The 24,596-nt window shown below is 51.4% G+C and overlaps 2 protein-coding genes across 3 annotated transcripts in view; one reads left to right on the top strand and one right to left on the bottom strand.

Annotated features, from left to right (window-relative positions):
* CIMAP2 (ciliary microtubule associated protein 2) overlaps window positions 1-3,137 on the bottom strand; it is a 37,383-nt gene extending 34,246 nt beyond the window's left edge. The window contains exons 1-5 of the mRNA XM_003411059.2: window positions 3,094-3,137; window positions 2,267-2,404; window positions 1,286-1,373; window positions 450-614; window positions 118-240 (exon numbers count right to left, since the gene is read on the bottom strand). Coding sequence (XP_003411107.2) covers window positions 118-240; window positions 450-614; window positions 1,286-1,373; window positions 2,267-2,404; window positions 3,094-3,137 — 558 coding nt within the window. The remainder of the gene's footprint in view (window positions 1-117; window positions 241-449; window positions 615-1,285; window positions 1,374-2,266; window positions 2,405-3,093) is intronic.
* Window positions 3,138-5,983: 2,846 nt separating this feature from the next.
* Window positions 5,984-24,596, top strand: part of TTC22 (tetratricopeptide repeat domain 22) — a 30,325-nt gene continuing 11,712 nt past the window's right edge. The window contains exons 1-3 of one of the 2 annotated variants that reach the window (XM_064282019.1): window positions 5,984-7,402; window positions 23,640-23,695; window positions 23,917-24,032. In XM_064282019.1, the coding sequence (XP_064138089.1) occupies window positions 6,836-7,402; window positions 23,640-23,695; window positions 23,917-24,032 (739 nt within the window). In that variant the 5' untranslated portion in view covers window positions 5,984-6,835. The remainder of the gene's footprint in view (window positions 7,403-23,639; window positions 23,696-23,916; window positions 24,033-24,596) is intronic. The other variant, XM_003411163.4, reaches the window with a different exon arrangement.

The raw sequence follows: 24,596 nt of genomic DNA, 5'->3' as shown, positions 1-24,596 counted from the left end.
CTCAGAGGACAGCCTGGGCAAGCTTGGAGAGGAGAGGGGCCCAAGAAAAGGCACCGCCCAGGCCGAATGCCCTGCAGAGAGAGGAGGCTTGTGAGGAATACTGTGATGAACACCTACCCCGATGAGTCCTCGAAAGCGAACCTCCCCAGAGCTGAGCAGCCCCCGGTTGCTGCTTGGCTTCTGCTGCAGCTGTTCCAAGAAGTCTTTGAAGTTGTAGGAGCCGGGCCCCAGCTTTTCCTCCTGTCCCAAGAGAAGAGAGAGTGGAAGATGAAACTCTAAACTTGGGAAGGTCCATCCAGGAAGGAGCCCAGGGCTGATGGTATTCCTTAAAGGATGAGCTCCACCTGGACCTTGAGGACACTGAAGGCCACACCTGAAGCAGCTACAACTGCATGGCGGCCTGGCACCTGGAAGGGGAAGGGGAAGGGGTGGGGCCTCAGGGGCCTCACCTGCAGCCGTTTCTCTCTCATGATGGCCTGGTACTGGAAGTGGGGCAGCTGGGTCAGCCGGGTGGCTTCCTGGGCCTTGGCCCAGCCTGTGCTCACCTCCTTGTTCAGCTTCTTCTTGCTAAAGCAGGTCTCCTTGGAGCTATAGGTTCCAGGTCCTATGTGGGACTGAGTCAGAGCGATGTCAGAGACATGTCAGCCACACCTACCCAGTCCACGCGTGGAGCAAGTTGTCCCCAGCTGCCTCCCCAACCTGGAATTGGGGGAACAAATAGTGCCCTCCTGTGGCCCCCACCCCCTGCACCAAACCAGGCACCAGGGAGCTTAGTAAACCCAACCATAACATCTTCCTCTTATCCCAGAAACTGCTACACTTTGCCAGGCCTTTTATTGTTTATATTCCCTCGTTTCATTCTTGCAGCAACCCTAGGAAGTCTCCTTTATTGGCCCCAGTCATTATACCTCAGAGAGGTGTAGTAACTTGTTCTAGAACCCCCAGGTAGTGAGTGGAAGATCTAGGAACGAACCCAAGTCTCTGTGATCCCAAACTCATGCTCTTTTCACTATAACCCATGTATTACAGAGTGTAATAACTGCTCCAGAGGGTTTCCTGGCTATAATCTTTGTGGAAGCAGGCCAGGTCTTTCTTCCAAGGCACTGCTATAGTCCTGCATTTATGACGCACATCTGAAGCCCCAACTCTGAGCCTCACTCTGTGCTGTGGGCTGCAGTGGGCACACCCCTTACAGAGCTCAGGGCTCTGGGGGTAGGCACACAGGTCACCCACCACGGTAGGGAGACTCAAACGGCCAGTAGCTAGGCCACATGCGCAAACTCACCACTTCCACAGAATAATGCCTGGAGTATGGGGCCTCCGTGAAGGTGCTAAGCTTCTTCTGGTTGGGATAAACAGCAGAGACATCAAACCTAGAGAGAGACAGAGGCTCAGTGAGAGTCTAGTGCTGCCACCTGGCCTCTGGCTTGGACAGTTTTGGGGAGCAGGAGAGTTGGCTTCCCAGAGGAGGTGACTTTGGAGCTGGCCCATAAAAGATAAGCAAGACTTCAGCGGCTTAGAACATTCCTAGGCTGCTCCCACCTCAGGGCCTTTGTCCCTGCTGACTTCATCTACCTAGGTTTTCCCTACCTGTGGCCCCCCAAAGTCTGCTCAAAAGTCACCTTCTCAGTGCAACCCCCTCCCACCTCACCCCCTCTCCAGCTTTCATCAGCTCCTTCTTCCAACTTTATTTTCCTCCCTAGCCATCTTTCACTGTACAGTATTTCATATGTTTTCCTTTTTGTGTTTATTATCCACCCCAGCCACGCTTCCCCACAAGAGTACAGACTCTATGAGTACACAGATGTGTTGTTAATTCACTGCTTTATCCCAGGATCCTATAACTGTGCCTGGCACATAGCAGGTGCTTTTTTTTCTTTCTTATCAATGAGTGAGTGAAGAAAAACACTTGGGTTGAAATCCTACCCTTGACTTGTGATCTGAGAGACCTACCGTGGCTCAGGCCTTTTGGCCTCTATGCGCCCAGCACAGAGTCTGCGCTCTTGCAACGGCTTTAAATAACAACTGGGCACAAGTGCCACAGGTGTGAGCGCGACAAGGAAGTCCTACCCTCTTCTCTCCCTTCTCCCCTCTTGCCGCCCCCCCCCCCCCCTCCTTCAGGCTCCAGCCTCGTGTGAAGGGTGGCTGGGGTGGGCCAGGCTTTCCCGAGAATTAAGGGAGAACCAAGGGGTAGCAGCGGGCGGCCAGGGCCTGCCTTAAATGGGCCGGCGCTAGCTGAAGCTCCCAGCCCCCAGCCCAGCCCCACCTGGCGCTCTGCACCCCGAAGGGCGCCCCGTTATACAACTTGGTGGCCATAGCGCCGGCCCGCCCGGAGTCCTGGCCGGCTTGAGGGAGCTCCACCTCCCACCCCTGGGCTCCTAGGCGCCCAGGCACTCTGCCGCCGCTGCCAAGGCAACCCGGGCTTTGTGATCCTCCAGAGAACTGTGCGCCGCGCCTTTGTCCCCGTGGGGCCCGCGGGCGTCCTTTCTCCACTCAGCTGCTGTCTTTTTCATTTCTACACGCACATTTCCGGTGCTGCCTTACCAGAGAGCCTTCCCTGAACCCTGCAGATGTGATGGCCCCTCTTAGTGTTTAATATGGATCCCACGTGGTCGGATTTGAGAGTCATTTGTTAAACAGTGTCTAATTTCTCCCTTTATCCCAGCGCGCAGCGTGGGGCCTGATAGAGCGGAGGCTCAGCAAATGCTTTTTAATGTCCACCTTGTGCTGATGGGAAAACTGAGGCCCACAGAAAGGGGAGGGCTTCGACTTGGGTGAGGAGTGTATCTGGACTTCTCTGCTTCAGGGAAGGGAGGAAGGGGACGGGGGGGGGGCGGGGGGCGGGCAAAGAGAGACAGCATGGAGGGGCAGGAGCAAAGGTGGTGAGGGTTGCAGGAATGGAGTCAGGACTCATCCATCCCGTAGATACCTTCTGACTCCCCCTGACATCCACTCTGGACAAGCATTGTGCAGGGTACCTAGGACCTAGATGTGGCCTCTGTCCTGAGAGTCTAAATAGGGGCAACAATGACTACAGAGTGTAATTAGGCCTATGAGAGAGGGAGGCCTCTGACCCAGTCTGTACGTGCATACATCCAGGAAGGCTTCCTGGAGGAGAAGAGTTCAAAACTCGACATTGAAGCATGTGTACTTTGCCAGGTGAAGAAGAGAGCTGAGGGTATATATCCCCACCAAGGCATAGTCAGCTCTCTCTTCTCTCCTCCCCTTTTGCCCCCCACCAGCACCCGCCATGCTGTGAGATTGTCTAATATCTCCAGTGATTTCCTTTATTCCTCCCAAGGGCCTTATGTTGTTGTTGTGTGCCCTCAAGTCAATTCTGATTCATAGCCACCCTATAGGACAGAATAGAGTTGCCCCACAGTTTCCAAGGCTGTGATCTTTATGGCTTATAAGCAACATCATGATAAACAGAAAATATTGAAGTTGTCAAGGATTTCATTTTACTTGGATCCACAAGAAACATCCGTGAAAGCAGCAGTCAAGAAATCAAATGACACGTTGCATTGGGTAATGTCTGCAGAGGACCTCTTTAAAGTGTTAAAAAGCAAAAATACCACTTTAAGGACTAAGGTATGCCTGACCAAAGCCATAATATTTTCAGTCGCCTCATATGCAGTGTTTCATTCTGTTGTACTAGGGTTGCTATGAGCCGGAACGGACTCAACCGTACCTAACAATGACAATCTTTACAGAAGCAGACTGCTACATCTTTCTCCTGCAGAGCGGCTGATGAGTTCAAACCACCGACTTTTCAGTTAGCAGCTAACTGCTTAACCACTGCCCCACCAGGGCTCTTTAAGGGCCTTATAGTGGCCTGCAAAGTGAGGCAGAAAAATTTACCCCATCCGATGATGACAGGACTGATGTCAGAGAGAAGCAAGACTTGTCTGGGGTCCTGCATCCAGCCAGTGGCAAAGCTGGACCAGGGGAGAGTGGAGCTCTTTCCAGGCCCCACACAATGAGCTTCTGACATCCCAAGCCAGCATTTAAATAGGAAGGACAGACCCTCACACACAGTCAGGAGCCGGACTCTGGCTCCAGGCCCGGTGGGCACATGGTTAGCAAGGCGTCCACACTGCACTGCTGAGCTGGTGGTCAGAGGCGTCAGGCCTCAGGGACTCACACAGAATAGAATACCCAGTCACCCAAGCACAGGCTCTGCCCCCTCTCAGCTATGTGACCTTGGGTAAGTCACTTCCTTCCCTGAGTCTCAGCTTTCTTATCAGTAAAATGGAGCTAATGATTCCAGTCTCTCCAGATTACTGTGAGAATTAAATAAGATAATTTAGGTAAGGTTTCTGGCACAATAAGTGCTCAATAAGAAGTCATTCCCAGCCCTCAGAAATGGATCTTACAAAATACCCAGGCGCAGGGACTGTGTCTAATTCACTCTGTGTGTCTGTGCGTGTACGTGTGTCCAGGGTGCAGTGCCTGGCACATAGTAAATGTTCAATAAATATTTGTTCAATGAGTTGAATGACAGGTGAATAAATAATCTAGTCCAGCTTCCCAGTAATGCATAAATCCTCAGAGACTCACATTTGAGTCCTGGCTCTGCTGCTTTGCTTCCTCTCTCCTGGCCTGAACCCTGGCTCTGGGGCTGATAGAGGAGTGACCACAGAGTGTAGGCCAAGACCCTTTGGCCTGGGAGCCCTGGCTGCCAAGCAGGCCAGAGCAGGCCAGGGTGAATCAGCTCTGAGGCAGCCTGTCCTGGTCTGCCCAAAACCTCCATGTCAGTGCACTTTCCTTATCACAACTATGTCACTCTCTCCTGTCTTACTATTGTGACCCCTCCCTGCCTCCATTCTACAGAAGAGGAAACAAAAGCTCAGACAGGGAGAGTAACTTGTCCTGGTCACACTCGGAGATATAGGGCACACAGTGAAGATGGGACTTTTAATTAGGTTTGGGAGCTCTGTGGTTGCAAGAGTTTCTAACCTATGCAGACTCCAAAACCATCTGTGAAGGCCAAGGAGTCAAGTGAAGTTCCTCAGCCAGGATTATGGCCTCTCTGATGGGGCTGAGGAAGCCCTGGTGGCATAGTGGTCAAGTGCTACTGCCGCTAACCAAAGAATCTGCAGTTCAAATCTGCCAGGCGCTCCTTGGAGACTCAGTGGGGCAGTTCTACTCTGTCTTATAGGGTCACTATGAGTCAGAGTGGACTCCACGGCAAAGGGTTTGGTTTTTGGTTTTTTTGATGGGGCTATGGCCTAGCCTCCAGCCCTCATTTCCTGCCATCTCTCCCCCAAGCTGTGTGACCTCCAGACCCTGGGTCTGCTCTGTCCCCAGGACACACCCTGCACAGGTGAACCTCCAGGCCTTTTCATATGCCTTTCCCTCTGCTGGAATGCTCCCCAATTACCCTCCCCACACAGCTCCTCCTCATCTTAGAGTCAGATCAAAGCCCAGACCCTCTGGGAGCCCATCCCTGATCCTCCCAAGCAGGGGAGAGCTCAGCTTCCATCTCATCATCACCTGCAACTTACGCTGACAATTTTTAATTTAAAAAAATATTAAATTTTATTTTTTTAATTGACAGGTGAAAAAATGGTAGCAGAATATTGTATTAATTGACATTTTTACTACTAAAGTCAAATATTTTTCCAAGTTGACTAATTGGCTATATTTCCTCTCTTGAAAATTATGGTCTGTTTTCCAAGAAGATGAGGCAGCAGGCACCTCAGGAGCCCAGCCCTGGGTGGAACAAGGAGCAGATGGGATTCGAAAATTCAGACCTGCGACAAATCCCAAATTTCAGAGGATCAGACAGTCCCTGCAGCAGGGAGCTTGGCCCAGCTTCCAGGCTAGAGGTTAGGTCCAGTTCTAGGAGAAAAGACTGGCAAAAGTAAGAAATCAGGGACCAAGGGCAGAGTATTGGAATGGGGTGGGAACCAAGGGGGAGGAGGTGAGAGCCCACACTTACCAGTCCCCCTCTAATATCTCCCCTGCCCCTGGGGGCGAGATTGTCAGTGCTCATTTCACCCATGCAGAAAGTAAGGCGCAGAGGGATGAAGGGACCTGTCCAAGGTCACACTTTATTATTAAAGGTGAAACACTGGGGTTAGAGCCAGCAGGAGGGACCTTCCATGGTCTTTCCACAGTGATCTGATGAACAGAGAGGAGGCAAGAGAAATCTCAGCAGGGGAAGCCTGGAAAATAATGGTCAAAGGTGGAGAGGAGGGAGGTGGCAGGCTCCATTCAGAGGAAGGAGAACTCTGAGGAACTGCGAGGGAGGCCTAGACACCAGAGGAGGGAGGGGACGGGGAAAGTAGTAATAATGAAAGTAATGATTTAGGACTGGAAGGGCTAGTCCTAACTCTCCTAGTCAGCGCGCTCACGCAGAGGGGGTGGTGCAGCGCTCACGGAAGAAGAACCCGGCTGGATTCAGCAAACTGCGGTTTGGGGCCTGGCTCAGCACGCCCCAGCTTTGCGACCCCGTCAAGTCATTTCCCTGCTGGGAGCCTCGGTTTCCTCATCTGCTCAGCAGGAAGAGTAAAAACGTCTTTTGTCATGCACTAGGGTTTGCGCACCTCAATTTGGCAATGCACCTGTTTTTCTGGAGCACCTAGCTGTGCAATGCAGGCGTCTAAGAGCCGCTGAGCAGCGAAAGCAGAAACACCCACAGGGCGCTCCAGGAGCCGACGCTGGGATCCACCTACCCGCAGGAGGGGCCCCAGGACCGGGAGGCAGCCGCGCCCTGGGCCTCCGCGCACACTGACCCTCGCCTTCCACCGGACTCACTCTGGGGCGCCCCATCCACTGCACTAAGCAACCTCCAGGGCAAAAGCGAGTCCCGGGGAGCCGCTGGGCAGCCATGGCAGAGACGGAGGCCGCGGCTGAGGACCTGAACGCCCTCATCGACGACTTGGACTACCTCCCGGGCCACTTCCACCTTGAGATGCAGCTGAACTTCGAGCCGCGCTCGCCGGCCTCACTCCGCGCCAGGGACTTGAAGCTGCAGCGGGAGGGACTGAGGCAAGAGCTCGAGCTGGCGGCCGCTCCGCAGCACCCCGCGATGCGCCACCTCCTGGGCGCCTTCGCCTTCTATCTGGAGGAGCTGGATGAAGCCCGCGAGCTTTTCCTCGAGGTGGCCCGCGACGACCCGGGCAACCTCAACGCCTGGGCCAATTTGGTGCATGTATACGGGCGGCTGGAGCAGGAGGAAGAGGAGGAAGAGTGTGCGGGACGGCTGGCCGCTCTCATGGGCCTCGAGGCCGGCACCGAGGCTGCCAGCGACACCCAGCTCCGCGCTGCGCGCTGCCTGGCGGAACAGGGCTACGCGCACGGCTTCGACGTGGGCTGCACCAGCCCGGAGGAGCGCGCACGGGTGCTGAAGGCGGGCATCGCACTCTACGACAAGGCGCTGGGCTTCGCACAGCAGGTGGGTGACTCCCGGACTGGGGTCATGGCCCCTCTATCCGCAGGGACCCCACCTGGGCGTGCCCCCTGCTCCCCAGACTTTCCTCAAGCTCTGGCCCTTAGGCCTCTCAAATACCTTACCAATGTACCTCTCCTTTTCTGCGCCTGTGGCAGACCAGGGCTGTAGCTTCTCTTTCCTATGCTAAGAGGTGGACCTGCTTCCTAGCGGGGCTGTCTTGTAAGTCCTCTTCTGGCAATATTGCAAAATCATGCTGGCAAACTCATCCCTTTACTTTGCTCCTCCCAGCCAATACCTGTCCATGTGTCCGTGCACCCCCTTCTAACTAAAGGCACGAGCAGACCTCACCGTCGGAAACGGGTGGCATTCCTGCCTTCTCTCTCTCCCTCACCCCCCTCCCGTCTGGTCAGACCCCAAATCTTGGCCATCTCACCCCCTCATATCTGTAAGGTCTATCTACTCTGCAGCCTCCCTGTGCTAGCCCAGCCTCCATCATTTCCTGGCTGGACTAGTGTAGCCCTCATCCTTCCTGGGTTCCTGCCCTCCAGCTTGACCCTTCCACCCCAGCCTCTATGGCCAGTGTCATGTTGCTTAATCTTGCTGGCCATGTCCCTCAGCTGCTTACGACCCTCAGTGGCTCCCTACTGCCGGGCAGATAAATCCTGAGCTCTCAGGCGGGTGTTTGAGGCCCTCCATGACCTACCTCTCCACTTCCCCTCTGCCAGGTCACTCTTGCAATCCAGGCTTGTGCCACATTCTACTTCCCCTTGTTTCCCATGTGGGACAAGTCTCCTTAGCCTGCTTTGCCCTTTACTTGGCTGCTTCCTGACATGCCTTCCTGTTCCGCCTTTTCCTGGAGGGTTCTCCTTAATTTCGGTTTTATCTCAGACACCCCTGTGCTAGGCAGCCTCTACTGACTTTTCCAGCCTGGCTCAAGGGCCTCCTCAGAGTTTCCGTAACAGTGTTTACATTATCCATTTAAAGCCTGTCCCGCAACTCAACTTTGAGGTCTTTGAGAGTGGAGACATCTGTCTGGTTTGCCACTGTAAACCCAATACCTGGCACCATGGCACACAGTGGCACTCAATAAGCGTATCTTGAATAAATGTATGTGCAGCATAGGACCTGGCACCAAATAGACAAGTAATAGGTGTATTGGTTATTGCTGCAAAATAAATCCCCCCAAAATTCAGTGGCTTAAAACAATAAGCATTTATTATCTCGCACACAGTTCCTATGGGTCAGGAACCTAGACATGGCCTACCCAGGTGCCTCTGGGCTGCAGACTCATCTGGAGGCTCGCTTGACTGGGGAAGGATTTGTTTCCAAGCTGACTCAGTTGGCAGGGTTCGGTTCCTCACTGGCTGTTGGCCAAAAGTCTCCCTCAGTTCTTTGCCACATGGACAGCAGTTTACAACATGGCATCTGTCTTCCCGCAGAGCAAGTGAGCAAGAGAGCTAGCAAGAGAGGGCACCCAAGACAGAAGCCACAGTGTTTTTGTAACCTAATCTCAGAAGTGACATCCTATCACTTTTGCCATATTCTGTTCATTAGGAGCAAGTCACTAGGTGCAACTGACATTCAAAGGGAGGGGACTATACAAGGCCATGAAGGTCAGGAGACTGAGGTCACTGGGGGCATCTCAGAGGCTGCCTTCCACTCTAGGCACTGGATGGCAGAGTGAATGATACAGAGGGCCCACCTCTTGTTACAGAAGAGGAAAGCACAGTTCAGAAGGGTACCATGGCTTTTCCATGATGGCACAGCATGGGCACGGTTGAGCTGATAATGATGATGCTTTATAATGCTTTAGATTTGTAATATTTCAATAACAAGAAGTCCTCACATATACGTAGCTTGTCTCCATTCACCAAGACTTTGCACACCTCCTCACTGCTTTTCCACCAAAGCTTCTGGCTTCAGTAAGAGGAATACAGGAGTCCAGACCCCAGGGAGTACAGGCTGGAGAGCATGGACTTGCCTTAAAGGAGCATTGCAGGGTAGACGTTAAGAGGGTGGACTCTGGGTCAGACGGGCTGGGTCCAAATCCCAACTCTTACACACTCTCTTACTTCATGTTGGTACTTGGCATCTCAGTTTTCCTCTCTGTAAAACGGGGATAATAACAATAGTTATGTTATAGGATAATTGTGAAGAGTCAATGAGTTAACTTAAGCACAGCACCTAGAATTGGGCCTGGGACTAGTAGCAATGCACAGAGGGTAGCTGTTATTCATACTCATTAGTGAGGCTCCAGCCACACTGCCAGCTACACAGAGCATTGCTTGCACTCATCATCTTGGTTAGAGTTGAGATTGGTGTTTACAGCTATTGTCTCATTACATGCTCCTGACACCCCTGGAAGGGCAGTGTTATTATTGGCTCCACTTTATAGGGGAGGTGGCTTATGTTGTAGTTGACAGCATGGGCTCTGGAGCCAGAGTCCTGATTATGTGACTCTGGACAAACGGCTTAACTTCTGAGCCTCAGCCTCCTTATCTGTAAAGTGGGGACATTCCTCATCTGGTTGCTGTTATAATTGTTATAAGGAGCCCTGGTTGCACAGTGGTTATGCACTTGGCTGTTAACCAAAAGGTTGGCAGTTTGAATCTACCAGCTGCTCCATGGGAGAAAGATGTGGCAGTCTGCTTCTCTAAAGATTTCTGCTTTGGAAACCCTATGGTACAGTTCTATACTGTTCTATAACAACAACAACAATAAAAAACCAAACCCACTGTTGTCAAGTTGATTCCGACTCATAGCAACCCCATGGGGTTTCCAAGGCTGCAAATCTTTACAGAAGCAGGCTGCCCCACCTTTTTCCCATGGAGCCACTGGTGGTTTTGAACTGCCAACCTTTCAGTTAGCAGTGCAACACTTTAACCACTGCGCCACCAGGACTCCTTTAGGGTTGCTGCAAGTCAGAAACAGCTCAATGGTAACGGACTTGGTTTTGGATTTTAATTGTTGTCAGGTGCCGTTGAGTTGATTTTTGACTCATGGCGACCCCATATGACAGAATAGAACTGCTCCATAGAGTTTTCTAGGCTGTAATCTTTATGGGAGCACATCACCATGTCTTCCTCTCATGGAGCAGCTGAGTGGGTTTGAACTGCAGACCTTTAGGTTAGCAGCCGAGCCCGTAACCATTGTGCCACCAGGGCTCCTTGTTGTTATCATTAAAATTTAATATTTGTAAAGCACCTAGAATAGCGCCTGCGCAGAGATGAGCAGGATCAGAATCCAGCCCTGCCTATCCCTGGAAGTGAGGTCCTCCTCAGTACGGCCTGGGAGTGTCTCCTCCACCCCCAAGGTGTGTGTCGATGTTGCGGTCATGTGGACCAACAGGGACCTAGGTCTCTTGTTCTAAATCCAGGGCTTATAGCCCTGAACGCTAGACTGCCCTCAGCTGAAGGCACCGTTGGCATTATATGTGCTGAATGTGGTCACAGCTGCAGAGGGGGCCTAAAGAGCCCTGGGCTAAGAGCCAGGAAGATGGAGCTCTTATCCCAGCTGCAACTGACTCGCTGTGGGCCTTCTCTTCTGGGATGTGGTTCCCTGTTAGTGAAATGGGGATGGGAGGGTAGACTGTATGGTCTCCAAGGTCCCTTCCTGCGTTCAGGAGGATATTCCCTGGAGAAGGCTTTTTGGAGGAGGTGAGGAGGGAAGCAGAGCTTTAGGGGTGAGGACCCGAAAGTGGCCAGCTCCTTCCCTGCCACCATTCAGCACAGCCACAGTGGGTGGTGCCCAGTGAGTGAACGCCCAGCTGAAAAAGTGCTGAGCAGGACACAGCCCGATGCCCCAGGGAAGGAGCTGATGGGTTCAGGTGTTGGGACTTGACAGCTCTCTGTGCTGTGTCCTTGGGCCTGACTCAGCTCCCTGGTCTGGACAGAGCAGCTGTGGTCAGTCCCACACATAAACCCCAGGAGAAAGTTGGGGATTGATCATCTGAAAAACAGGGGGTGAGAATTTCTACTTCATATAATTATCATGATGATTAGAGATGAGATTTTGCCTTTCTAAAATACCCGGCACAAAGCTGGTGCTGAAGAAACAGTAGTCACAATCAAGACAATGACGACGACTTCATTATAGCTAAAGTCAAGGGGCTTGGGCTGGAGTTCTGTTATTATTTTGCTGTGTGACTTTGGACAAGTCACTTTTCGTCTCTGGGTCTGAGTGTCTGCTTCATAAACATTAAATAATAATAATAGCTGCCTCAAGTTTACTAGGGCTATCCAATCGAATGATGGGGTAAAAGTGCCCATAAGCTGATAAATTCTGGGCATGTCTGAGAGCCATTAACTTAGCATCTTAACATTTATCGAACACTTACTGTGTGCCAGGCCCTGTCGTTAAGAAATTTCTGCCTTTACAAAGGCCGGGGACAAAGGGAGAAGCAAAAATGTGTTCCTTCATTAACTGGTCTTGCCTGAGCCCCTCCTCTGGGAACAGGAGACAAAGGGACAGATCAGAGATGTGTCTACAACTGGCCTAGGTCGCAGGTATTCACTACATGACCCATGTAGTGTGATGATCGTCTCTAAGTGCCATGGGCCCAGAAATCATAATTTTTCTGAACCAAAAACAGGGCCCCAGAGGCTGACAATGAAAGTGCGTACTGTGGACAGTAAACTCATTGCCATCAAGTCTGTTCCAATCCATGGTGACCCCATGTGTGCAGAGTAGAACTGCTCCATAGAGTCTGCAAGGCTTGTGAGATGCAGGCACGTCTTCTAAGGCGCCTCTGGATGGGTTCAGACCATCAAACTTTAGGTCAGTAGTTGGGAGGAATAGAACAGAGGTGGAGTTGGAGGCAGGGCCAGGGAGGAGGGGCTGGGACAAGAGAGCAGGAGTTATGGGACCCCTGATTGAGAGGATCTCCACCAACAGGAGCATGGCTGGAAACCAGCCATGTTCTGACGCCACCTGTGTTGCAGCTCCACGAGATCTTCCATCCTCATGGGGGCTGCAACTGCCCTGGGCAGGGAAGAGCCTCTGGAGCTCAAAGGATAAAGAGCTGCTGGAGAGCCAGGAAGACCTGCTCATCTGCTAACTAAAATGACAAAAGAAAATATTATAAAAGTTAATAATTCAGCCCACAATCCAAAAATAAGTAGTGTTTGTGCATGGTTGTGTGAGTCTTTGTGACTCCCTTCCTCTGCTTTTCATTCCCTCCCCTTTCTCTTTCTTAAATTACAAAAATGTGAAGTTGAGGAGTGTTTTAATCTGCCATTCCCCTCATTACCTCCTACACACACACACACACACACACAGACACACACACACAGACTCTTGGTGGCAAATCTCACGGTTTAATGGGCGTTAAGAGCATAAACTTTAGAAGACAGATAGGTTCAAATTCCACCTTCCTCATCAGATGGCTGCAGGCAAGTCACTTCACTTCTCTGAGCCTCAATATTCTCATCTATAAAATGGGGTTCTGACGTCTATCTCACAGCTTTGCTGTGAGGATTCAGTGAGAGGACAAGAAAGGCACCAGGCAGGGCACTGCTCGTGGTCGGGGCTCAGTATAGTTAGTCCTCCTCCCCGCACCCCTACACGGTGCTTAGTTGCTCTGTAACAGAGCCATTCCCAGTCTCTGGCTTAGCTCAAAGCAACTTCTCTCTCACCCCCTAGAGAGTGAACCCTCTGTCTTGGGCCTCTATCTCCCCTGCCCCCCCACGCCCCCCGCCATACACACCCAGTGTTTACTAGCACTGGGTTGGGGCCACTGTTTAATTTGGTTGAATAATTGAATTTTTTAAGTCTTGAAGCCTCTTTTTCTTTTTTTTTTTTTTTTAGTAAAGACCTGGCAGTCTGCTTCCGTAAAGATTACAGCCAAAAAAACCCTATGGGGCAGTTCTACTCTGTAACACACGGTGTCGCTATGAGTCCAAATAAACTTAACAATCCCCAACGACAACATCTTGAACTCACATTTCTCTACACAAATAATCTCTGTCCTAAGACAACTTGGTTGTTTGATTTTCCTCCTCTTTTCCCCCAAAATTGATAGCTTACCACACACACATACACCCACACACACAGGTACATGCACACACTTAGGTCCTTCACCACTGCTCATGGCCAGAGCAGGCCCTGGGAGACAAGAACCAGCACCACAACGGGTGCCATTTATCCCACACCTGAGCGCCAGGCACTGAGCTCAGAACTTTGTCAGTACACTTGACCTTTCTTGAAATCTCACAGATATACTGGGGATTGTGATCCTCATCTCACAGAGGAAGTAACTGAGGCTCAGGGAGGGTACAGCAGCTTGTCCAAGGTGACCCGGTGCGCCCTGTGGATCTGTTGGGATCTCACCTGGCCAGCTGGGGCAGGCAGGGAGGAGGCAGTGCTGGCAGGCCAGGCAGGAGCCTCACAAACAAAGGCGTGGGCATTCCGACAGATGGCCGCGCCCAGAAGGGTGGGGGAGCCAGGCAGGAAGGGCTGCAGGGCATGGCCAGCCAGCCAGCCCAGGGTCCCTGACACACACACAGAGCACTGCCACCACCGGGGAGGCCGGCTTCAGGGGACTGGGGACACCCTGCTCTCAAGGAGCTGCCCTTCCTACAGCTCTTTGGCCTCCCACATGCCCCCTCTTTCTTCCTCCATCTTCCTTTCTTGCTCTCTCCTGCTCTCTCCCAGAAGCAGAACTGCACTGAGGTCCTGATGACTGGGTTACACTGTGCAGTGCAGATGCACTCGGTGTGGCCGTGGTCAGAGCCTGAGGGTGGGAGGCTGCAGCCCTCATGAGCTGCATGACCCAGGCAAGCTGTTTAACCTCTCAAAGTGTCCATATCTTCCTCCATGAAATGGGGATGGTGGTACCAACCTGGCAGGGTTTCCGGGGGAGTAGCTATGGTCACAGGGAAGGCCCAGCCCCAGTGAATATCCATAGACCCGGCCATTCTCATCCTCACCCCCTGGTCAGGAGGCCAAGCATGCAGGGGACCCCAGGGTACTCCTTCTGAGTGTTTCCCCACCACCACCCCATCTCTCTCATCCCCTCCTGCTCCTTTCGGCTGTCTCCCTTCACCCTAGCCCACAACCAGCCTGGGAAAAAGAGTGATGACATTGGGGAGACCCCACTCAGAGTCAGGAGCCAGGATTTGGGTTCCGGTCCTAGCCATGCTCCTGCCTCACTGGGACGTGAGTGGGTCACCTCCCCTCTCTAGGTCTTGATTCTTCCTGTCGAATGAGGGGCTAGATGAAGGTGGTGGCCAAGGTGATTTCAGGGACAAGAAGGCATTTGAACAGCAGAGAAGTGAAGGAAGGAACAATCCTCCCGGCAGAAGGAAACACGTAAACGAGCACATGGAGGCGGGAAATCTCAGGGTGACTGTTGAGGACAGAAGTGATCTAGAAACTTAACTGCAAACTTTTTGAGAGCATGAGTGGATTTTTCCTCCCGTGGTACTTGCAAATACAAATGCCCCCCACCCCCCAAAAAACCTGCTGCTTTTGAATCAGTTCCGACTCATGGTGACCCCATGTGTTTCAGAGTAGAAATGTCCTATAGGGTTTTCTTGGCTATAATCTTTTTGGAAGCAGATCCCTGTGGCACTGAAGGGTGGGTTCGAACCACCAACCTTTTGGTTAGTAGTTGAGTGCAGGTTGTTTGTGCCTCACACACACATACACACAGCCCAAATCCAAGTGGTTTGACTTGTTTCAACTAGAAAAGGAAATGAATGAAGCTGAGTGATAAGTCAGGTACAATGCACACATGCACTTTTCATAGATTATTTTATTTGACCCTCACAGAAATGCTGGAAAGTCAGAAGTGATGTTAGCCCTATTTTACAGATGAGCAAAATTGAGGTTCAGAGAGCCCAAGGGCACACAATCATTGAGTGCCTAATAGGAACTGAACTCAGGACTGTGGGACATCAAAGCCCAGGCTGAGGGACAGCTTTCCAGAGGCTGTGGCTCCATTGCTTACTGGTGGCCTTGGGGTCACCCACACTTTGCAAATCAGTGCCTTCTGTTTTAGGAGTTTGCTGCTGGCTTCTCTCTCATACTTACCTTGCGAGTTTGAGAATTGGGCCTCCTCTTCTCATAGATACAGAACCCCAGAGCCAAATCTGCCTTTAGCATCATCTGCCGCTACCACTTTTACAGGAGAAAAGATTGTGTAGGTTGAGGACAGGAGCCCTAGTGATGCAACGGTTAAGTGCTCAACTGCGGACCGAAAGGCTGGCTCCGTGGGAGACTAGCGGCTCTGTGGGAGAAAAGACCTGGCGATCTGCTCTTGTAAAGATTACAGCCTAGAAAACCCAGTGGGGCAGTCCTACTCTGTCACTGCTATCAGTTAAAAATCAACTGGACAACACCCAACAACAACAGGTTGAGGGTACAGCACAGCAGGGACCCGCCGGAGGAGCTGAGCAAGTTCAGAGGGCAAGAGACTTCCTCAGACCCACCTGGCCTCTACTGGCAGTCAAGTTGGATTTGAACCCAGGACTAGACAAAGACGGCCCTTTTCTCTAGGGACAGTGGACTAGAAAAGTGGCTCAGGTTGGCCTGGAGGCAGCAAGTCCAGGAAACCAACCCAAAGCTAGGATCACCCACAGGGCCTGCGCCTAGAGTAGAACCAGAAAAGGGGTGACAACTGGGAGCTGCAGTTCACCTGCTCGAAGCTTAAAATCCCCACGGAATCATCCAGGGTACCCGAGATAGGATCAAATAGTTAATTCTGCAGCTTAACACCGCCCCCCTCCCCGGTTGCATTTAGGGTTCCTGGATGATGAGGCTTGCACTCGACTACTAACCCAAAGGTTGGCCGTTGGAACCCACCCAGGGGTGCCACAGAAGAAAGGCCTGGCAATGGGGCAGTTCTACTCTGTAACACATAAGGTTGCCATGAGTTGGACTTGACTTGATGGCAATGGTTTTTTGGTTTTTTTTTTAACAGCCCTGCTAACACACCTGTGACACAGACAGGCCTAGTGGGGTTGTCCCGCTTATGGATGCAGAAGCTTGAGGCCCAGACAGGGAAGTGGCCTTTTCAGAACCCTTCGGGGAGTTAGAGGCAGGGTGGGACTCCAATCCTATCCCACTGTGCACTCTCCACACCTGGCAAAACAGGAGTGTTGAGAACATCAACACTCGACCACTGGATGTGGGGAGGAGACCCCCCTTCCCTGGTCCTTTCTGTGATGCCCCCATAGGTGACACGGCAGGTGCCAGGGGGTGGGGTGGGGGCTGTATGCTGTGTCATCACAGAGGACATTCCAGTTGTTCAGGAAGAGCATATTCCCTGAGGCCTGTCACCGTGCGACTTTTATTTCTGCAGCATCAGCCTTCACGGGGGCAAGCGTGATGAGGTGGAAAGAACAGGGGCGTTGGAAGGAGACAGATCTGGACTTGAATCCTGGCACTTCTTCCCTAGGCTGTGGGGCTGGGCCAGTGGCTTTTTTTTTTTTTTTTTTTTTTTTATCTGTTTCCTGGCCTGTAAAAGGAAGAAGGCAGAGTGCTCCTTCTGAGGCTGCTGTGAGAATTCAGTGCCGTAATGTGGATAATCGATGCTTCAGAAATGTTCCTTTTCTTTCCTCTTTGTCATCCCTTTCCGTAAGGGAGTTAGTCAGCTCTCAAGAACTGACTCAGAACTTAGGGTACACCTGTCAGCAGGGACAAAGTTCAAACCATAAGGCAAATATGTTTCTTAAGAACCAAGGTCTCTGTGATAGCCTATTCAGATGTGTGTAGATTTGTAAGACAAAAAAAAAAAAAAAAATCCTGTTGTCATCAGATCAATTCGGACTCATTGCGACCCCATGTGTTACAGAGTAGAACTGCTCCTTAGGGTTTTCTTGGCTGTAATCTTTAGGGAAGCAGATTGCCAGGCCTTTCTTCTGCAGTGCCACTGGGTGGATTCAAACCGCCAATCTTTAGGTAAGTAGTTGAGCACAAACCATGTGTGCCACCCAGGGACCTACACAGATTTGTAAACCACTGGTATATTAAAAGATCTTCTGTTGAAATCCCTTAAAATAGCCAAGTCCCCTCACCTACCATATTTCCATCTTTGAGGGCCACCTTCTAAAATAAATGGAATAGTCAAGATCTGCTCTTGTACCTGCCCAAGTTAACACATACCTACTCCTGTAATGGCTTGTCCTGAGCCTAGCATCATCTGTGGGGTCTGCTAGATCACCAACTTCTGTCACTTACCCATCCGGCTGTAAGAACTCAAATCTTCAGGCTTACCTAAGGATCACGATTTCTGATACTTTCACTTATTTAAAAAGAGATTCATCTACTCGCCCCTTTTTACCCCTCTCTCAGCAGTGTGGTGCAGGGGAGTCTAGTGCAGTGGTCTATAAACTACTAGAGTGTGCTCTAGAGGGCCTGGTCAACACAGATTGTTGGACCCCACCCCCAAAGTTTCTGATTCAGTGGGTCAAGAATGAGCATTTCTCTCAGGTTCCCAGGTGATGCTGATACCGCTGGTCTTGGGACCAACTTTGAGAACCACTGATCTAGCATGGTTAGGAGCAGGGACTCTGAAGCTAAGCTATTGGATCCCCAGCCTTACTGCTTTCTAGCTGTGTTACTCGAGGCATGTTTACTAACCCCTCTCTGTCACAGTTTTCTTATCTGTAAAGCTGGGATGATAATAATAGTCTCTATCTCACAGTGTTATTTAGAAGGTCAGATGGGTTAACAAGTGTAAACTGTGGGCATGGTACATAATAAGTGCTCAGTGATAATTACTGTTATTAGTATGGCTGAAAGAGCACCACTTCCAGATTTCAGTCCAGGCTGTCACACTGGCCACGTGAGTTTCAGGACATCATCTCACCTGTTTTCCCATCTGTACAAAGAGGGTGATGATACCCATTTCACATTCCTCACAGGATGTTCTGAGGATCAAACAGCATCTATGCGAAAGCACTTTGTAAATGGTAAATGCTGAACAAGCACTAGCTCCTTGCCATTAGCTGTGGGAAGAACATGAACTCAACGTCAGAGTGACCTGGCTTCAAATAATCCGGTTAAGTAGGCAAGCCTCTTTACTTCTTTGAGCCTCAGTTTCCCCATCTCTATAATGAGGGAACTAACGGCAAGGGCCTCAGGGGGTTGGGACATATTCTGAGAGCCACTGGCCTAAGGTCTCCCCTCACTCTCACCGTCATCTCATATCAGGGACTGTGGATTTCACTGAGGGTCCGCACTGGTTACTGGGCCTGCCCCAGTTTCCTCCCACTATCTGCCACAGAACAGCAGCCTAACTCACAAGGCATTCAGCCTCTCTCCTAGACCTGGAATCCCCCAGCTCACGGGGTTGTGATGAAGATTAAACAACAGAAATGGTGGGCAGCCCTGCCCAGAGCCAGAGTCCTGCCTCTTCTCCTGGCAGAAGCCTTTTGAGCCTCCTCCTCCCAGGCTGCCTTCAAGCATCCTGCCCATGGGAGCCATAAACTCTGTAACTGAATTCCTTGCAGTCGTAAGAGGTTTCACAGCAACTTTATTCTCCAGGAGAGAGGTGGAACAGCCCCCTCCCTTCTACAGGAGGGGAGGGGGCAGTTAGAGGCCTGTTTAATTTAATTTAACGCACTGTGGCTTGCCAGGTTGCCCCTGGTAACAGCTTCAGCTGCTGCTTCAGTTACAACCAGAAGGATTTTAAAGACACAGCCCATGTTAGGGCCAGATTACACAGCCTCCAGCAGCTTCATCACAGGGATAGAGGAGTAACGCCCAGGCACTATGAGGCCTTGGACTAGATCTGTTTATACTATTAACTCCATTTCATCTCTACTGACTTCACTGGCAACCCCATAAGCCCTCCTGCAAATTTTACTCTTACGCAGGATTTGATGAGGAATTATATCTGGGATTGGTTAAACAGGTGCCACTCAGCTACTTTTTAAAAAATGCAATTTTAGTCTTCAAGGTGAGAAGGAGAGTTAACGCTTAGGAGTTGTTCCTGCAATTCAGGCATACTGCCACCAGGTGGTAGTATTGTTTGCTTAGTGCAAACTGTAACCAGGCGTTTGAGGAATCAAAGGATAGTGAACAGTGAGCACAGCGTTTGTGAAACGACCTGGTATTAAGCCCTGATGCTAACTAGTGTATGACCTTGGGTAAGTCACTTCACCTTTACAGTCTTCGTGTCCTCAGATATATAATGAGATTGATCAAGATAGCTGAATGTTGTGCCAAGGCTTGGGGCTAGGTTAGGACCACAAAGGCCTGAGTTTACACCTCAGCTCTGTCTTGTACCAGTTGTGTGATTTGGGGCACGTGATTTCATTTCTCACAGCCTGAGTACAAAATGAGAGTGGCTGTGAACTCTGCAGAACCAGGGAGAGCCTTGAGGACAACACATTACTCTCCAATACAGGAGACCCATGGAGGTGAGAAAGGTGCCCAGAACTCTACGGGAGTGAAGAGTGGGGACTCCAGGGCCTGAGACCTCATTGCTCCACAGGGAACTGAAATATCTCAGGTCGTGGGTGGACAAAGCCGGCCCTGAGACACCCCTAACCTCACTTAGCTCTAACCCAAACTAGGAGAAAAGGACCAACGTGTGGAGCACATACCCAGAGCGCGCGCTGCCCTCACAACTCCTGCGAGGCCAGTACGGCCATCCCCCTTTGCAGATAAGAACACAGCCTCTGAGGGGTCACTCACTCCCCCAGGGTCACCCTCCTCATCTGGCTAGGCCTATTGGACACTAGAGCCTCTGGTCTTTGCATAACAACCCCCAAACCAAAAAAAAAAAAAACAACCTGTTGCCATCGAGTCAATTCCAACTCATAGCGACCCTATAGGACAGAGTAGAACTGCCCCATAGAGTTTCCAAGAAGTGCCTGGTGGATTCGAACCACCAACCCTTCCATCAGCAGCTGTAGCACTTAGCCTCTACACCACCAGGGTTTCCATTACAACCTCCAGCATCTCCTAAACCGGCTCCCAGTTGGGACTACACCTCCTGGTCAAGAGCATAAATGGGAAAGGAGGTTCTGGTTCTCCCCTCCCCACCCCCCCCCACCCCCCCGTGACTCAGTTCAGTCAACCACAAAGCAGGCACAGGGCCATGGGTCATGAGATCATTCATAACACAGCCAGAGAGCGTGAGGCACCGCATGCCTTTGGTCCCTCACAGGGTCAAGCTTTAACATTATGTTGAGGTCTTTAGCCAGCTGGGCCCACAGTCGGTGCTCCATAAATCCAAGTCCCCTTCCTACAACCCAGGTCTTGTGTAGGTAAAGCAGGTATCCCATCCTAGCCTTTTGCTTTGGCAAATAATGTTCCCCACTTCTCAAGGATGCCCTTTAATCTTTGGGACCTCCCTTCTTCCCTCCAGACAACCCTCTTCCCAGCTAAAGCCTCAATACACAAATTCCCACAGAATTACCCCTTCAAGATGATATGAATGTAAAAACAAACATCAGCTCTTGGCACTCCCCAGCTCTAACTCCTTCCATGGCTCCCTATTGCCTGCACATGTGGTACAGGTACTGAGCTGGCACTCAGGGGCTCCTGCTGATCTGCCCCTGCTGGCTCATCCCCCCCGTCCCTTACAACCCATATTCCAGGCACGGATCCCAACACACTGTGCTCACTCATCTCTGAGCTTTTGCATATGATATCTGCTCTGTCTGGAATGCCTTTTCCCACACTGTCCACCTGCTTCCTACCCGTCCAGGACCCTCCCACCCAGCACTGCCTCTTTTGGGGAGCCATGGGAATACTCCTGGGTTGGGTAAGACACCTCCTCTGGGCTCCCATAGGCCCTGGGTTCCTTCTGCTGTAATTGTATCTCCAGGAGCCACTAAGGGTGGGACCTGCCTTATATCTGTCCTGTCCCTTTTGCCCAGCCAGGGCCACACAGAGGAGATACTCTGTGAATACTGGCTGAGAAATGCGATTGGTGGGGGCTCCTCTGGGCCATCTGGCTCAGGCCTGGGTTCCAGTCCCTACCCGGACAGTCAAGTCACTCAGTGAACTCAGACTCCGATTCCTTTGAAGGCTGACCCACAAGCTCCATCTCTCCAAACTCCTCAACACGCATGCAAGCAGCTTCCCTTGTCAGTGGTGTGAGTTCCCACCACACCTCTTCACACATGCCATGCTCCACCTCAGTAGTTCCTGCATATGCCCCAGATGCATGTTCCTGTCTGCATGTCTCTGCTCAAGCTGAACCCTCCATCTGGAACCCCGTTGTCCCCCACCCCCAATATACCACTGACTCCTCAAGGCCCACCTTAAATGCCATGTCCTCTGCGAGGCCTTCAGGCTTCTGGCTGCACTTTGTCTACTCCACTCTCATGGCCTTCATCTCCCTTTGCCTCATTCTGTAGTTACTGGGGAGCCCTGGTGGCACAGTGGTTAAGAGCTCGGCTGCTATCCAAAAGATCAGCAGTTCAAGTCCACCAACTGTTCCTTGGAAACCCTATGGGGCAGTTCTACTCTGTCCTTTTGAGTTGCTGTAAGTCGGAATCAGCTCAACAGCAAAGGATTTTTTGATTTGGTTTATAGTTATTGGCAGGAGTCCCTGGGTGGCACAAACAGTTAAGCACTCAACTAGTAGCCAAAAGGTTGGTTTGAACCCTCCCAGCGGTGTCTCAAAGGATAGGCCTAGTGATATGCTTCCAAAAGGTCACAGCCTTAAAAATCCTACGGAGCAGTTCTGCTCTGCACACATGGGATCTCCATGAATTGGAATCAACTTGATGGCAACCCAGCTTGGTGAAAGGAGCAGGGTTTGAATCCCACCTCTGACACATGCAAGCTGTGTGACCTTGGGCAAGTCACTTTATCTCTCTGAGCCTCAATAACCTCATCTGTAAAACGGGGATAATACCTACCCTATAGGTTTGTTGTGAGATTAAATGAGATGATGGATGTCAAGATTCTGGCACATGGCAGGCACTTGGTCAGGTCTTATTACTTAAGCCTGGGTCTGTTTGCCCAGCCAGGTTATAAGCCAGTTTGGGTCAGGATGCAGGTCCCATTCATTGCCATATCCCCATAGCACCCAGCACAGGCATAGGGTCTCACACAATAAAAACCAAAGCTTGTTGCCATCCAGTCAATTCCGGCTCATAGCAACCCTATAGGACAGAGTAGAGCTGGCCCATAGGGTTTCCGAGGAGCACCCGGTGGATTTGAACTGCTAACCTTTTGGTTAGCAGCCGTAGTTCTTAACCATTACACTACCAGGGTTTCCAGTTCTCATAACAACCACACACCACCACTACCCATTGCCATCCAGTCAATTCCGATTCATAGCAACCATATAGGACAGAGTAGAACCACCCCACAGGGTTTCCAGGGAGCCACTGCTGGATTTGAACTGCTGTCCTTTTGGTTAGCAGCTGTAACTCGCCATAACCCTTAACCACGAAGCCACCAGGGTTTCCAGTCCTCACACAATAAAAAAGGTGCTCAGAAATGCTGGCAGAACTGAATGTGTTCAGCCCAGCTGCTGGGGGTGGGGAGTGGAGGGACAGGGGTCCTGAGCTGAGAAGGCCACGCTGGGGGTAGGGTGAGTACAGAATTGAGCCTTGAGATTAATGACCAGAGTTGAAGGCGGAGGGAGGGGCCGGTAGCCCGAGGCAGAGCTGCTGATATGCACTGGGGGTTTTATTGGTTTTCATTAAAATTCCTTCCCGAGGCAGAAGCAGCTACTCCCATAAATAACAGCATAAATATTTTATCTGGTGCCCAAGTTGGTCTAAATGCACGGCAAGGTTGGCAAGAATAATAACGGGAAAACAGTTCAGGGGGGTCCTGGGCTTTAGCTGAACTGGACTCACTTAACATGCCCAAAGGGGCTTTTTCAGAAAGGCAGAGCCTGAGGGAGGGCTTCGCAGCGCAGAGGTGGAGGGACTGCGGGGAAGAGAGAGAGTGACCAGTGCAGTGGGGCGGGGGGGGGGGGTCGAGAGCATAGGTGGGAAGCCAGGTGGAGGGGAGCTTAGCCTGGACAGCAGGACAGGAGGTGAGGAAAGGCGCTTCATACCTGCTCTGTGACAGGCACTCTGCTTGGAGCTTCCACACTGCTTATCTCCCCACATCCTCTGTGGCCAGAGAAGTGAAGTGACTTGCCCATGGTCACCAAGCCAGCCAATGGCAGAGCCAGGACTGTAATCAAGGGTGCTTAAAGCCAAAGCCTGTGCCCTTCCCACTGTCCTTGCCGCCTCTTGGAATTTGGGAAAATGTGGGAATCCGCACAATGGCCTGAGTACCTTAATAACAGTAACCTGGTGGTTCTCTGCTTCTTTAGGTCCCGATAGAGGAGAAAAGGGGCTGGTACTTCACCATGGCAACGCTCTTCATCAGGTCAGGTCCGGTGGCAGTGGTTGGGGGAAGAACGGGGCAATGTTGCCTGCAGCTTGGCCTGGAACCCAGGCTGAGGGTGAGGGGAGAGGTGGCTGACCCTATCTCCATGGCAAGTACTTCCCAAGGCCCCCTCCCTGCCATCAGCCTGGGGAGGGGCTTGCAGCAGGCTGGGGGCAGCTGGGAGGGGGTACAGACCAGCCATGTGCCCTTCTCGGCCCCAGGCTAGATGGCATCTCCCTGGAGCTGGGCAGCGAGGAGCAGAAGCGGCTGCCCGCCTTCAACCGCACACTGGCTCTGCTTCGTCAAGTCCTCAAGTCCTCAGAGCCCCACCACCGAGGTAGGGGCCCGTGAGGAGCGGTGGGAAAGCACCCTCTACCTCGCTCTCCCTGTACCTGTCGCTACCCTGCTATCCCCACCTCCAGTACTGTCTCCCTTTTTTGGGCGTGGTTTTTCTTTCTCCCTCACCCTCTGTCTCATATTCATTTGCTACCCCCAAGGTGCTCATGCACAATGAACAAGTGAATGCACCGGGTGTAAATCATTATGGTCACAGGTTTCTGGGTATGTCTCATGACCCCCATTCTATGGCTGGGGAAATGGAGACTCTGTTGGAGAAGAGTCGAGTAATTTTTTCACACGGCCCCACAGCTAGAACAGGGACTAGAACTACCAGAGCTCGTGAAGAGCTGAAGTCAGGAGAGAACTCTGTACCTTCAGTGAATGAGGTGCCTTGAGTTCGGCTGCTAACCAAAAGGTTGGCAGTTCAGATCCACCAGCTGCTCCTTGAAAACCCTATGAGGCAGTTCTACTCTGTCCTATAGGGTCTCTATGCGTTAGAATCGACTCAATGGCAAAGGGTTTGGTTTTGGTTTTTGGAGTGACATGTTAAACACAGATAGGA

This window comes from Loxodonta africana, chromosome 3 (assembly GCF_030014295.1).
Source record: "Loxodonta africana isolate mLoxAfr1 chromosome 3, mLoxAfr1.hap2, whole genome shotgun sequence".
NCBI lineage: Eukaryota > Metazoa > Chordata > Mammalia > Proboscidea > Elephantidae > Loxodonta > Loxodonta africana.
Note: the sequence above shows the minus strand (reverse complement) of the source record. Positions and strands in the feature narration are given on the sequence as shown.